The following is a 16,231-nucleotide window of genomic DNA, read 5'->3' as shown; positions in this document are numbered from 1 at the left end:
AAAAATGGACATAAGTCAGTCATCATGCTACTTAGACTATATGGACATTCTAAGGAAACAAAAGATTGACATTTTTGCAGGATCTCAGATCGAAGAAAGGTATAAATGAAGCCACTCAGAGGTGGGAACGAAAAGCTGAATTACAGTTTTCATATTCATCTTGCTGTCGTTCGTTTTCCGTTTTTTTTTCTCTCATTTCTTGTCCCTATGTGCTTTGTTTGTCTCCTCTTTGTTGGCCCCTCATGGGTAATAAAAAGTCAAATTTCGGATGAGAGGGGTCATTGCCGAGATGCTCTTTAACTCGTAATCGAACCACAACAATGAACTCCTGAAATGGCCCTTGATGTGTTTGAATTGATTTTGTGGAACTCTTTTTGCTCTTGGACTCCATCCTGCCATGCTTTTTACGAAATTAATTTTTTTGACGTACTTTTTTGTTTGAGGGGAGTAAAAAAAAAAACTATTTTTAGTCGATTGATATTTTAATTTAGATTTTTAGTCGCATGACACACTTTAGAATTTTTAGTCGATTGTATACCTTTTTGATAGGCCGTTCTATATAATTGTTTTTTATTCGCATCATGGTTGGCTTGGCTGTCGTCTGTTGTTCGAACTGGAACATGGCTGAGTAGCTCTGTGGTCTCCGACTAGACCTTAGAAGGTCTAAAGCCGAAAGACGATGAATTGTGAAAATACTAGCTTATTTAAGGAGTGAAGATGGCTCAATTGAAAGATCCTATCCAAAGGCCGTGATTGGTCAGTTTACACACTGGTGCGAAATAAGTAGAGAGACAGACCGCACTAGATGCTAACCAATCAGATCAGTGGACACAACAGGGTTAAACTATCCAAAGATGGTTGTAATCTCAAACGAGATCATTTCTAATGTTTTTCGCAAACAGTGAGGATATCAATATTGCTACAATATCATACAAAAGCAACAACAAACTATGTCAGGAAGTAGATGGCCCTTTCAAGGCCAGATTGAATAATCACAGGTGCGTTTTAAGAACCGAAAACAGACACAATATTGCAATATTGGCCAACTATATATGTTGATTAAAACAGGAAGCAATGCCATAGAAAATCAAGTAGACGTTGCTGGAAGGACCCACACTATATCTCAATGGTAAGTAAAAGATTCAGACCCTTCTTTGCAGAGAGGAAAATCATTTGATAGATTTTTACATTGGAAGGAGAGAGAGAGAGAGAGAGAGAGAGAGAGAGAGAGAGAGAGAGAAATGAGTATCTTGCTATAGACGAGATCTATGGCTACCCCCAACAGGGTAAGGAGACAGAATAGCGGAGATGTGATGCTATAGTGTTTCTTCAAGGTCCAAGAAAGTGAATAGAGAGTAGAGGCATACGATCAAGGGTAACTAGGTCGGTAGGTTGACGAGAGTGCGAAGGGCGAATGACAGACATTAGAAATGAGAATATAGATGAATGTGGTGACTGACGAACATGGATGAAGGTGTGAAGAATGGTGAGTCTGAGTTTGAGAGGGAATTAAAAAGACATAGGAGAAGATCAGAGAGGAGGAGGAGGAGGAGGAGGACATGATAGGAGGAGGCAGGACATAAGTGGAGGTTAGAACGCAACCGTATGGTAAAACTACAGAGATGAAAAATAGGGAGATGTGAAATGTGGAAGAGAGAGAGAGAGGAGCAGAGTGGCAGATGCTGATGTTAGTGTTACATATGGGTAGATATAGTGATGGCAGATATGAGAAGGTATTGCAAAGAGGAGGAGGCTGAGAGATAATGTTGGAAATGCGAGATAAATAACAAAGAGAATGGTTTCCTGGAAAGAGATTTCTGGCAGAGAAAAATGGAGAGGGAATACGTGTCGTTATTCTCTCTTGTAATTATAGCAACTGAGGAAATAGTAGGGTAGTTAGAGGGTGGGGAGAGAGGGAAGTTGTGTACGAAGTTGCAAGTAAGGTTTGACCGATGTAGGGGCATAGACATCAACCATATGTTTTTAGAACCCCATTTTTGCTAAGATAGATGGATCTTCTTGAGGACAGTGGATTGCTCGTCATTTCAGTCATTTGTCATCTCTCCTATGAGGTTCATCAGCTAGAGTTCGGTCCATGTCTCCCTCCACTTCCCTCATTCACTATGTCCATCCACATTTAGTGACTGACGCTTCTTTCTATAGCTGTCTTCATCCATATGAACCACATGACCAAGCTACTACGATCTTCTCTCTTGCACACTACATCTGAATTCCCTTTTTCTTAATTCTCTAAATTGTTCTTTGTTGTATGGTTTTGGTTGTATGATGGTTTCTTTTCTTTCAAGCCTTTGCTTGTCCTCTGCAGCCATAGCCCATGTTTCACCATCGTGAAACATATCTTTTTGTGCACAGGCCTCATACAATCTAATTTTTATTCAGAGGCAGAGGCCCTTTCTAATGAACAGTAGTAATAAATCTCTGAACTTTTTCAGTTAGTTGAAATTCTAGCTCTTATACTTTCAGAACATACTCCTCCACTGCTAATTTGGTCCCTTAGGTTATGGAAACGATCTACTATTTCTAAGGAAACCCATATGAACTGCTACCTGCACGCTAAAGTTGTCACTGTACTCATCGTTAACTCACATCTTACAGGCAGCACCCAGGTACATGATTTGGACAGCTCCCACCAACCATTCCTTTGTCCGCAACTTTCCTAGTGACCACCCACCCGACCAAGCAGCAGGGAAATCAGTCGAAGGCCTTCTGTAAGGTGATGTAAGTCAATTTCAATGGTGTAGTTTTAGCTAAACACCCCTTCTGAAGTTTCCTTGTGTGTGTGTGAGAGAGAGAGAGAGAGTGAGTGAGAGAGAGAGTGAGTGAGAGAGAGAGTGAGTGAGAGAGAGAGGGAGAGAGAGAGAGAGAGAAAGAAAGAAAGAAAGTAAGAAAGAGAAATAGAGAGAGAGAGACTGGCTGTCTTATTAATTGAGCGATAGCAATTTCTGTAAATTTCCAGATCTGGTAGACCAAACTGATACCTCCAGAACTTTCGTCTAACGCATTTCTTTTATGCATTGTAGCAGTTGACTATTATGCTGCTACACCAGTCATTGGGTACAACTCCTTCATGGACAACATGATTAACTATTCTATGGCTAGGCCATGCACTCCTCCAAATATTTAGTAGTAATTCCCGGAAGACCAGGGGATTTCCATGTCCTTATATATTTAATTGCTTTATCTATTATACAACTGTTAACTAGGATAGCTAGTCTCTCTGATGAATATTGAATACTCTCTTTCTTCCCTACATTCTCCATGTTTAATAGCCTTTCATAGTAGCACTTCCATGCCTCTTTCTTTTCAGAATCACTAAATGCAAATGAACCATCATCCATCCGTACGCACTTCTCTCCTACAGCATCTCCATTTTCTCTCGTGCACAGATTTGCAATTTGGAGCATCGTATGCCTCTGCTTTTCATGTTGTAAAACGTTGGCAAACGCCTTCTTTTAGCTTCTCACCTTGTTAAATATATATGTTGTTTAACTTCTCTTTTAGCTTCTCTGGTATTATTATTTGTTTCCCCTATTTTTCAAAGGTAGCTTCTTTGCTTTTATGACTTTGTCTACTTCACTGCTCCCCTACGATATAACCTTGGCCCCATTGGAACAAATTTGGATTGCATCCCTCCACCCCAGTAACTTTTCCCCGTGAGTACTTCAAAGTGTGGATGTTATATGTTTCTCGACCTTTTTTATCAACTGTTTTGATTACGGATCCTCGAAATCCAACTGCTTGATGAATCTTTAAACATCCATATTTTCTTCTTCCAGACTGGCTTGCATCTTAAAGTTCTTTTAATTGCAAGTCTGAAGTTGCTAGCTGCTAATCGATGTTGACTAGAAATTCCTCCCCTAAGGAAGGACTTTGCATTTAAAGCCATCTGTCAATAAAATGTTTTATGTGAAAACGTAGTCAATCTGGTATCATTAGCTTGATAGGTGATTAGGTGTCTGGTTGTTTCCTGAAGATAGTGCTGCAGATCATCAGGTCATTTGCATCCCAGAACTCCAAGAGTTTTATCCCACCTCACCTCGAGAACCAAACCCATAACCATAGAATCTACCCCTATATATCTATTGAAGTCACCAGTCATGAAGAAAGAGGCAGGGTCTTTTGTCATGGAGATTGTCTACTATACCTCATAAAAATGAGATAATAGTCACTTCTGTATTTTCCAAGATTAATTTGAGATTAATTATCCTATCAAATACTCTGACGACATTGATCCTTCATTTATACTTTTCTCTGTTAAAATCGTGGCCATTCTCCAATCGAATTACTATTGTCTTTCCAGAGGATATGATGTCTCTTCAACGTCTGTTCAGAAGATTTGATGTATACAAGGTTCCCCTCCATTTTACCTCTTGTACACAACACACATCCACACACTCTGTTTTAACATTTCAAACATTTTACCAGATATAAAATTCAATGTGTCGACATTGACTGTGGTTGCCCTAAAGATTTGGACAGGTCAGAAAGAATGAGCTGGGATTAGGTGGATAGATTTCGGCAAATGAAAACAAGGTTAGCAGATGTTTGTCTTGATATATGCTCATATGTTTGATATATTCAGTAAGACATGGTTAATGTATTATATATAAACGCACACACTCACACATATATATTTTATTTTTGGTTTTATTTTATCTAGTTTCAGCTCATGAGCTGTGGCCATGTTGGGGCACCGCCATATATATATATACATACACACACACAAAATTATTACGTTCACTTGCCCATGCTCAAATGAAAAAGTGAACGTAATGTTTTCTGTATGTATGTATGTATGTATGTATGTATGTGTGCGTGTGTGTGTATGATGTACGTGTATACACACGCACGCACATATATATATATTTATATATATATATATTATATATATATATATACATACATACATACATACATACATACATACATACATACATACATACATATTCTGTGTGTATATGTACGAGGGGCGTTTAATAAGTAATGCCCCTGACCCACTTCCCATAACAGTAGAGCAAAGAAACTTGGCACAGTTATTAGTCTTTTTCTATATAGGAACTATCCAGAGTTACACATTTCTCCAATTGTTTGATGCAGCTCTGGAGACTGTTTTTTTAGAAGACCCCAGCTTGGTGCTCCAACCACGACGTGACTTCAGAAATCAAGGCTGCATCATCTGGGAAACACTTTCCTTTCAAAAACAACTTCATGGCTGGGAAGAGGCGAAAATCAGAGGGTGGAAGGAGTTCATAGCCGCACGCCTGTGCTTCTGATCTGGCGACACGTGAGTTGTGGACCGGAGCGTTGTCCTGCAGGAGGAGGATGCCTTTGCTGATCTCGCCCCGCCTCTTGATTTTGAGAGCTTCTCTTAATTTCCTCAAAAGTGAAGCATAATAGGCTCCTGTAATTGTGGTACCCTTTGCCAGGAAATCTGTCATCACTACTCCGTCGTGGTCGCAGAAGACTGTGAGCATGAACTTGCCAGCGGAGGACTGTACCCTTGCCTTCTTTGAAGGAGGTGAGTCACGGTGCTTCCACTGCATTGACTGGGCTTTGGTCTCTGGATCATAGTGATAGACCCAGGTTTCATCCTGTGTAATCAGTCTTTTGAAAAATTTTGACTCATCTACTTGGCACATCTTCAAATTCATCATCGAGCACTCGACGCGTTTTTGCTTCTGGAAGACACCTTTTGCATATGCAAATGGTCATGAATGATAGTTTTCACAGACCCGGTACTAATCGTGACCTGATGGACTATTTGGCGAATTGTTATGTGTCGATCTTCCAAAATGGCAGCCTCAAATTGACGGACAGATGCCTCATCAATGGAAGAAGTGTGGCGACCAAATCTGGGAGCTGTTTCCACGGAGTTCCGACCATATTTGAATTCACGATGCCAGCGTTTTACAAGGCCATATGATGGGGCATCATCACCATAAGTTACTTTCATTTCATCAAAAGTCTCCCATGGTGTGCGTCCTTTCAAATACAAAAACCGGATCACTGCTCGAAACTCAACAGGCTCCATTTCACACTTGACTCATTTCAAACACCTGTAAATTAGAAACCACAATTAGTTCAGAGCTGTAATTTGTCGCTTAATCTATAGAGATATAAATAATTGCACATGCAAAATTTCAGCTAGATCAAACAACTGCAAGTGGTTCAGAGGCATTACTTATTGAACGTGCCTCGTATGTATGTATGTATGTATGTATGTATGTATGTATGTATATATGTATGTATATATATATGTATATATATATATATATATATATATATATATATATATATATATGTATATATATGTGCGTGCGTGTGTATACACGTACATCATACACACACACACGCACACATACATACATACATACATACATACATACATACATACATACATACATACATACATAGAGAAAACATTACGTTCACTTTTCCATGCTCGCATGGATCAGACAGAGTCTGTTTTACAGATTCTCTCTGGCAGGGTGCCCTCTCTGTCACCAACCGTCACCTATTTCCAAGCAAGGTAATCTTTTCCGACAGCTTAACATGTTTTTCGCTGAAGACAGGAAATGAACAACTTCTCATGTGTTACGGTGATGTTCGTTTACAACTCGCATGTTGTGTTTAGGCAAGGTTGAGTACAAACACACACATGTATGTACATACAACCACATATATAAATAAACATAAAATAATGTGATGTCTATGGGTTAATTTAATTAAGCCGTTGTATATATGTTGTATCATGTGACCAATGGAGTTGCTTTTGTTAGTGGTGGTTGTCAGCTGGAGTGTCATCACTACGAATACCATCCTAAGATACCATGTTCCTCCACAAATCCAAGACCTGCAACTTAAAGGTGAAGGTACAATTGATTAAATCTACCCCCAGTATAAATATTGAACAGATCAATAAATACTAGAGAGTGTATATAGTATGTATGTGTTAACTAACCTGGGAAAGAAGGAAGGCCACGACATCGTAACGTTGACTGAAAGTTATAAAAAGAGGCAAGAAAAATATAAGAAATACCACCAATTATAGAGATTAATAATTAATAATTATTAGGATATAATTTAATGGAAACAAAAGTAATTAGGTCATTATAGCCTAATTACACCAATGGTTATTTAGACATAAATGCATACATGCATGCATGCATACATACATACATACGTACATACATACCTACATACACACACACACATACATACACATACATACATACCATACATACATACATACATACACACACATACCTACATACATACATTCTACATACATACATACATACATTCATACATACATACCTACATACACATACATACATACATAATACATACATACATACATTCATACATACATACATACATACACACATACACACATACCTACATACATACATACATACATACATACATACATACACACACACATACAAACATACATACATACATAAATACATACACACATACACACATACCTACATACACACATACATACCTACATACACATACATACATACATACACCACATACATACATACATACATACATACATACATACATTCATACATACATTACATACATACACATACATACATACATACAAACATACATACACACACATACATACATACCTATATACATACATACATACATACCTACATACATACATTCATACATACCTACATACATACATTCATACATACCTACATACATACATACATGCCAACATACATACATTCATACATACATACATACATACATACATGCCAACATACATACATACATACATACCTACATACACACACACATACATACATAGACACACACATAAACACATACATACATACCTACATACATACACACACATACATACATACATACATACATACATACACACACACATACAAACATACATACCTACATACATACATACATACCTACATACATACATACATACATACATACATTCATACATACATTACATACATACATACACGCATACATACATACATACGTACATACATACCTACATACATACACACATACATACATACATACATACATACACACACATACATACATACATACATACAATGAATATACATTCTACACAGTAGAAGAAATATATATTTTTTCATGACCACGATTCAACTGTAATACCAGCAGATGGGATTCTAAGACCAGAATCCAATTCGATTTAAAAAGCAAACCCTTTGACCTTCAACTGAATATTAACGCAGGAAGTTTGCATACAGAGCAATGAGTAGTTGGTGCAGTAGAACCAATTGTTGGTCAGTCTTAGGTATTCTGTAGAAAACTTTTTGATAAAAAGGCTTTGGATGTGAATTAATCTCCACTCTTCTTTTGGCTTATGTATGTATATATCATTTTTCCTTGTAAACCGTTTTTCACATTTTCTTGTTATTATCAAAGAATGTATATATGTATTGTAATAATTGGGACAACCAGAACCTAACACAACAAAGCTTTTACATTTTACTTTTGACAATTTCATTCTAAAAAAGTGAAACCGGTCAAGTAAATAAACATCTTTTAAAATTGCATTTTCAAACCTTTCATATATATATATATATATATATATATATATATATTACAAATAAGAAAATGGAGGAACAGATTCCTTTCAGTCATCGACTTACAGATAATACCAATTCATATTATTCATTACTGGCATATATTTATTTTTCATGTAGGTTTTTGTATGAATCCACATGGTGGCCTCCAATATTAAGTTGTTTTTATGTATGTTTGTACTTATTTGTACTTTTTTATTTACTGGTACTTGATAATTCATTATAACATATATATATATATATATGTGTGCATTTGTGTATGTATATGCATGAGAGTATGTGTATGTGCATGTGTAGGCGTGCATGTATATCCGTATATATGTGTGTGCATGTGTGTATGTATGCGTATGTCTGTATGCATGTATGAATATGTCCATATGTATGTGTGCATTCCTGGGTGTATGTGCTGGCATGTATTTGTATGCATGCGTAAATGTATGAGTGTGCAAGGATGTGTGAGCGCATATATGCGTGCATATATGCGTATGCACATATATGTGTGCGCATGTGTAAGTGTGTGTGACATGTGTGTATGTATGGGCGGTTGTATGTGCGCGCATATATGCGAGCATGTGTGTATGTTTACATATGTGTGGGTGTGTATGGTTATATGTACATAATTTTGTGTATGTATGTATATACTTGTATGTATGTATATACTTGTATGTATATGTATGTACATATGTTTATGTGTGTGTGCGCGCATATGTGTATAGGTCTGTGTGTATATATGCGGATGTATGACCTTGTGTGTATGTGTGGGTATATGTGTGGGTTGATGAATGGATGTATATTGGTATGCATGCAGATGTGTATATACATGTGTCTGAGGAGTGTGTATGTGTGTATATGAATGCGTGTATGCGTTGAGTGTATATATGTGTGTGTGTGCCTAGGTATATATGTTTATATATTTGTATGTATATGTATATAGGTGCAGGTGTGTATATGTGTGTGTGTATATATGTGTGCTGTTGAATGTATGGATGTGTGTGTGTGTGTGGATGGGTATATATATATATATATACTAGCAGCATAGCCTGGCGTTGCCCGGGTATGTAAGAGCCCCTAGTAGGCAACGACTAATCCCAATCTAGTCCTTTCCCTCTAGGGAACGAAGGCGCATGTGTAGGTCGCAATGTCTTCTCTTCACTCGAATACTTCTGTGTATACGATGTTCCTAGCTGTCCCTTTGGGCGAAAACATCATTGCGCCTCCCAACGCGTGAACAGCCCACGTAGAGTTGACCGTGGGCGAAGCACTGTTCGCCCAACTGTAACCCAGCGACTTGTAGCGTTTGGCCTTGGGATTTATTGATGGACATTGCGAAGCAGAGTTTAACAGGAAACTGAGAACGCTTGAAGTGGATTGGTAGGTCAGCACCCGACGGTTGAAGGTGCATGCGTGGAATGAAGACGTCCTCTCCCTTCCCACAACCGGTAAGTATTGTGGCCATTATTAAATGTTGTGGCAAATGTTTCACAACCAGACGTGTGCTGTTGTACTGTTTAGGTGGAACCAAATTCCTGATGAGCATAATGGGTGCACCAACTTTTAACTTCAGGATGTGTGGCGGCAGGCATGGCGGTTCAAGTGAATTCAGGAATTCAACAGGATAATCGGCAAGCTCGGCGGGGTCTGCTGTCCTATCAAAAGATTTGTAGACGTGGACATCACCAGGAATAGCTTCAAGTAGCTGGATATTGATGGAGTTGAGAGTTAAAAAGGTCGAGTTGCGTCCCCTAGACAGTCTGTGGTTTGTGTTTCTGATTCTCGACCCCATGTCGAATTTATCGATTTTTTTCAGAACTGGGGGAACTTTTCAAAATTTTCGCTGCGTTAGTTTTGAATTATGACATTGGGCTATGTGTGTGTCAAGTTTCATCAGAATCGGTTGAAAGCCGTGGTCAGGGTGAGGGTACAACCTGACAGACACACAGACACACAGACAGACAAGCTGCCGTTTATATATATATATATATATATATATATATATATATATATATATATATATATATATATATATATATATATATATATGGGTGTTGGTGTGCATGTGTGTGTGTATAATGTTTTGTGTGTTTGTGTGAGTGCTGGTAAATGTATGGGGTATATGAATTCTTATATATGTTGCGTGGGTGTATTTATGTGTGTGTGTGTGTCTGTAAGTATATATATAAAGCTTTGCCTCATTATTTTCCAACCTTTGCTGACGTATAATACCCTTTTAGGCCATTTTTTATATATTAGGAATTAGCATAGTTTTCACTTTAAATGGTTTAAAGTAATTACGCTATGAATACTAGTAAAAATATTTGGTTAATAATTCCTTACGGGAGACAAATTAAATCTAATCTCCCACTGCTGTTTCGTCAATACCAGAGGGCGCACACTCTCCTACCCTGATGTAATCTCCAGGGATACAGGCATCCAGCAACAGGACCTCCGTAATACCATGATGGACCGTGAAGTCTGGCGAGGCATAGTCAATTCCATTGTCTCGACCACGGTCGAACAATGATGATGATGATTGCTACGAATTTTCCAAACATTTCTCTATAATCAATTCACATAAGGTTAGGATAGGTTTTTCAAACACAAAAAATCTCTTGCAAATTATATCTTCTCATAATAACAAACTGTTAAATATTAATACATTTACTAATACTAACATTAATTTAGCTAATATTATCCAACCCTCTAGAAATATTAATAACAAGGTTATTGTATCTGAAGTCAATTCCAATAGAATTAAATTTATGTCAAGTAACTCTAAGATTAAAAATTCTATATACCAGTGTATAATCAGTACTCGTAATAAAGTACGATTTTACATTGGAAGCACATCGTTAGAGTTATCTAAAAGAATTTCTATCCATTACTCAACATTTAGGGATAGAAATAAACGTAATAGTACCGGTCTCAGCAAACTGATTTGAGATTTAAAAGACCACAATGAACAATTTCATTTAGAATGGTTGATCCTCTCAATTTCGATACCATATGACAAAGGCAAGGAATTCTGTCTTCTTGCAATTCTGAGCTATTTTTCATTACTTTTTCTAAAAATACTCTAGTAAACACGGTTATAGAGCGAGCATACAGATGTAAGCATTGGTAAAAACATACATTTAGTGCATATAAGTAGTCTCTATCATTATATATAGTTTAGACTTTAATTTCCTTTATATTTAACATTCACTATTAATATCCCTACTCTTTCTGTTAGCTACTTATGACGTTATATCATATAAGGTTTTTTTAAACAATATTAATAGCGTTCTGTCTATCGCTATACAAACCCATCATTTTTTGCTAAAATGTCTTATTGACGAGTTCTTTTTTTTTCACTTTCCTGAGGAGAAGATTGCATTGTTTATACCATTTATTCTTTTGAATAGGATCAGTGGAATTTTCGAAGCATGTGTCGAAAGTAAAAATATTTGTTTACACCTGCGTTAACTCCATTTTTTATTCATATTATTCAAAATATTCAACGTAAACACGAAGTTTCTACCTTTATAAACAAGGAGTTACAACACCTTTACTTGTGAGATTTTTGCTGCCCTGGTAACTATTTATTTATTTTTTCCGTGTTAATTGTTAACAAGGTAAAAATACACTCATCTCTCTCTCTCTCTCTCTCTCTATATATATATATATATATATATATATATATATATATATATATATATATACATATATATATAGAGAGAGAGAGAGGGAAAAAGAGAGTTGAGTAACCACAGCAACAAATATATATATATACAATTTACAACTGTTACATAAGTACAGTGTCTGAAATCTAGGAGTGGAGAAGGGGTAGAGTGATTGTATAGACTCCAGTCTATGCAATCACCGGTATTGTATTTTTACTGACTTTGCAAAAATGAAAAGCCGAATGAACCTCAGCAGGATTTGAACTCAAAGTATAAAGGGTCGTAAATACCACAAGGTATTTTGTCCAAAACTAATAAGACATAAAAACAAGAGAGAGGGGGAACAGTTTATTAAACCTGGCATGATTTGAACTTAGAACTTAAAGATAACAAATTAAATATTGCAACGGGATGATTCTGTATTTAGCCCAGGGTCAGAGGAAAGAGGAACATTACAATAGAGAGAGAAAGAGAGAGAGAAAGCGGAAGAAAGATAGAAGGGAATAGAAGAATGACCCATGCTGGAATTATGACAAGAGTGGCTCGATAAAAACATTGAAAAATTAAAAGAAATATATTTGGATAATCCACATCCAATGAGGACTTACTTTAGAACTGCCAGATGTAGAGGTGTGTTGCCCTCTGCATTCGTTAGATTAACATCAGGTTTAGAATTCAGAAGTTGTTGAACAGCTTGTTTATGTCCACTGCGACAGGCCCAGTGTAAAGGTGTGTTTTCATACTTTTTATCTTTCGCATTGACTTTAAGTTCAGGTATTTGAAGTTCTTTAATAATATTTTCGTATCCAAGTCCACAGGCCACATGTAGAGCTGTAACATCGTCTGAATCCACAGCATTGACATCAGCTTTAGTTAATGAAGATTCTGAACAGCTCTTGCTCCACCATAGGAGCTGTTGAACAACTTCAAGATGTCCACTATCACAGGCCCAGTGTAGAGGTGTGTAGTGATATATATCTTTCCTATTGACGTCGGCATCAAACAGCAAGAGTTGTTCAACAATGTCTTTGAATCCCCAACTGCAGGCCCAGTGTAGCGGCGTGTTATTATGTTTATTCTCCAGATTAACATCGGGTTTATACAAGAGAAGTTGTTGAATGACTTCTGTGTTACCCCTGTGACAAGCCAGAAGTAGAGGTGTGTCACCGTTCACGTTTCGTTTATTGATCTGAAAAGCAATAAAGACATGAACAATATCGTCTCGAAAAGAAGATACAAGAATTAAAAACACAGAAAGAGAAAAGTCCCTCTAAACATCACGTGAAATATGTAGATGTTTCCTGTATATGTATGTATGTATGTATGTATGTATGTATGTATGTATGTGTGTGTGTGTGTGTGTGTTTGTATGTATGTATGTATGTATGTATGTATGTATGTGTGTACGTATGTATGTATGTACGTATGTATGTAGGTATGTATGTATGTACGTATGTATGTATGTATGTATGTATGTGTGTGTGTGTATATATATCCTTAAATCCTTAAAGATGTTTCAGCCAGAAAGCTGCGGTCATGCTGGGGCACCACCGTATATTTATATATACATATGTATATAAGTATATTTGAAAGTGCACACATATATATATTGAATATTCTATTGGATATATGCCTATGTCTATAATATATATATATATATATAATATATATATATATATATATATATCATCGTTTAGCGTCCGCTTTCCATGCTATCATGGGTTGGACGGTTCAACTGGGGTCTGGGAAGTCAGAAGGCTGCACCAGGCCTAGTCTGACCTGGCAAAGTTTCTACAGCTGAATGCCCTTCCTAACGCCAACCACTCCGTGATTGGAGTGGGTGCTTTTACGTGCCATATATGTATATATATATATATATATATATATATATATATATACATCCAGTCTCTGTACACAACAAGTGCAAAGACCTGTCTGGGACTGGGGCCTACACACCCCTAAAAGCACCCTTACACTATTTCCAAGACTGCCTGGAGATGATAAGATCTTGCCTCCTGCAATGTAACCCAGGAAATATCAATTACTTCTAGCTTTTCCCCCTGACATGTGATGGAATCTGTTTTGTGTACATCTTCAGTGTTTATTATCCCTGTGCATCTGCCACACACAAAAACTATCGGCTCGGTTATCCTTCCTTTGATATTGTTGTGCAACTTATGTGTCCATAGCTTACGCAGGGTATATCTCATGGAGTTTCTACCTACACCTTTTCTACAGACAGAGCAGGGCTATCTACCTGAAGGAATTTGTGATTTGGTTTTTGTTCGGTTAACCCTAAGGCTCTTTGATTCTAGATCCTGCTTCCACACCCTCAACTTCGTTTCTAGTTCTTGTGACTCAGCTTTTAGAGCAAGGCCATCAGCATAGAAGAATTCCAAGTGGCAGCTTGTCTTGAATTCCTCCGTTATTGCTAATATATATATACATGTATGGTTGTATGTATGTATGTATGTATGTATGTATGTATGTATGTATGTATGTATGTGTGTGTGTGTGTGTGTGTGTATGTATGTATGTATGTATGTATGTATGTATGTATGTATGTATGTATGTATGTATGCATGCATGCATGTATGTATGTATGTATGTATGTATGTATGTATGTATGTAGTATGTATGTATGTATGCATGCATCCATGTGTACATGCATGTATGTATGTATGTATCGTCATCATTATTTTACCATTTAACGTCCGTTTCACATGCTTGCATGGCAAATCGAGGGCTGAACCAGGCTCCAGTCTTGTTTTGGCATGGTCTGTACGACTGGATACCCTTTCGACCACCACTCAATTTATGGAGTGTGCGGGGAATTTTTTACATAGCATTGGCAAGGGTGCTTTTTGAGTGGTACCGACGTGAGTGCATTTTTATGTGGCATTGAGAGGATACTTTTTCATGGCATAATCGTAGATATATATATATATATATATATATATATATATATATATATATATATATATATATATATATATATTATTTCAATGGAAGCAATACCAGCGGAAAACTAGAGGAACATGACCTATTATCCAATAGAATATTCAATATATATGTGTGCAATTTCATTGGGCATTAATAAATCAATATAAAGTTCCAGATAATGCAGTATTAACACATACAAGTATATGAACTTATAAATATTTAATATTTAAAGATATTTTAAAATATTTTAAAATATTTTTTTAAATATTTTAAAAATACGTTGGCATTATAAATATATAAATAAATTATTAGATATACAAATAGATATAAAAATATGTATAAGACGTCGATATGATATAAAATAAAACTCGTAGGTATTTAAAAATATTCAAAAATGTTCATTTAAAATTCCAAAATATTGGACATCCACCGCATTAGCATCGTTTATAAACGATCTTAGGGAAAAGAGTAAAGAATTCAAATTATCTTGGTCCATCCTGGCTCATGCCCCTCCCTTTGGAATCGGATCCACTAGATGTGGATTATGCCTTAGGGAGGCTTACTTTATTTTGAAGAATTACAATCATGCTATGCTAAATAAACTTACTGGTGCAATTCCGGTTTCACACATAAGATACACTCGACGTTTTTAAAGAAATTTAATAACAAAAATATAAGAATAAGAGTAATAATAATAATAATAATAATAATTCATAATATTAATTCGTAGTAAGGATAATGATGATAATTTAAATTTTAAAATCTAAAATCTAAAATCTGTAACTGAAAATTTAAAATGTAATTGAAAATAATATGATAATCAATGAAGTAAATTAGTATTTTATGTTGGTAAGGATTGAATTAGTATGATTTGAACTAGGATAGCTAACTTCAGATAAACATTGGAATGGAATTAAAAATAAAATAAAAAAGTATTATAATAGAATGGTTTGAACTGAGCTTAACACAGGCCTTTAATTCTTCGAGACGAAGAAAATT

At 36.2% G+C, this 16,231-nt stretch overlaps 1 protein-coding gene across 1 annotated transcript in view; it reads right to left on the bottom strand.

The window, feature by feature from the left end:
- LOC115225964 (putative ankyrin repeat protein RF_0381) overlaps positions 1–16,231 on the bottom strand; it is a 60,567-nt gene that overhangs the window by 3,024 nt on the left and 41,312 nt on the right. Inside the window, exons 4-5 of the mRNA XM_036514947.1 lie at positions 12,898–13,478; positions 6,983–7,019 (exon numbers count right to left, since the gene is read on the bottom strand). Coding sequence (XP_036370840.1) covers positions 6,983–7,019; positions 12,898–13,478 — 618 coding nt within the window. The remainder of the gene's footprint in view (positions 1–6,982; positions 7,020–12,897; positions 13,479–16,231) is intronic.

This window comes from Octopus sinensis, linkage group LG29 (assembly GCF_006345805.1).
Source record: "Octopus sinensis linkage group LG29, ASM634580v1, whole genome shotgun sequence".
Taxonomy (NCBI): domain Eukaryota; kingdom Metazoa; phylum Mollusca; class Cephalopoda; order Octopoda; family Octopodidae; genus Octopus; species Octopus sinensis.
The sequence above is the reverse complement of the archived record's forward strand: the minus strand, read 5'-3'. Positions and strand labels throughout refer to the sequence as shown.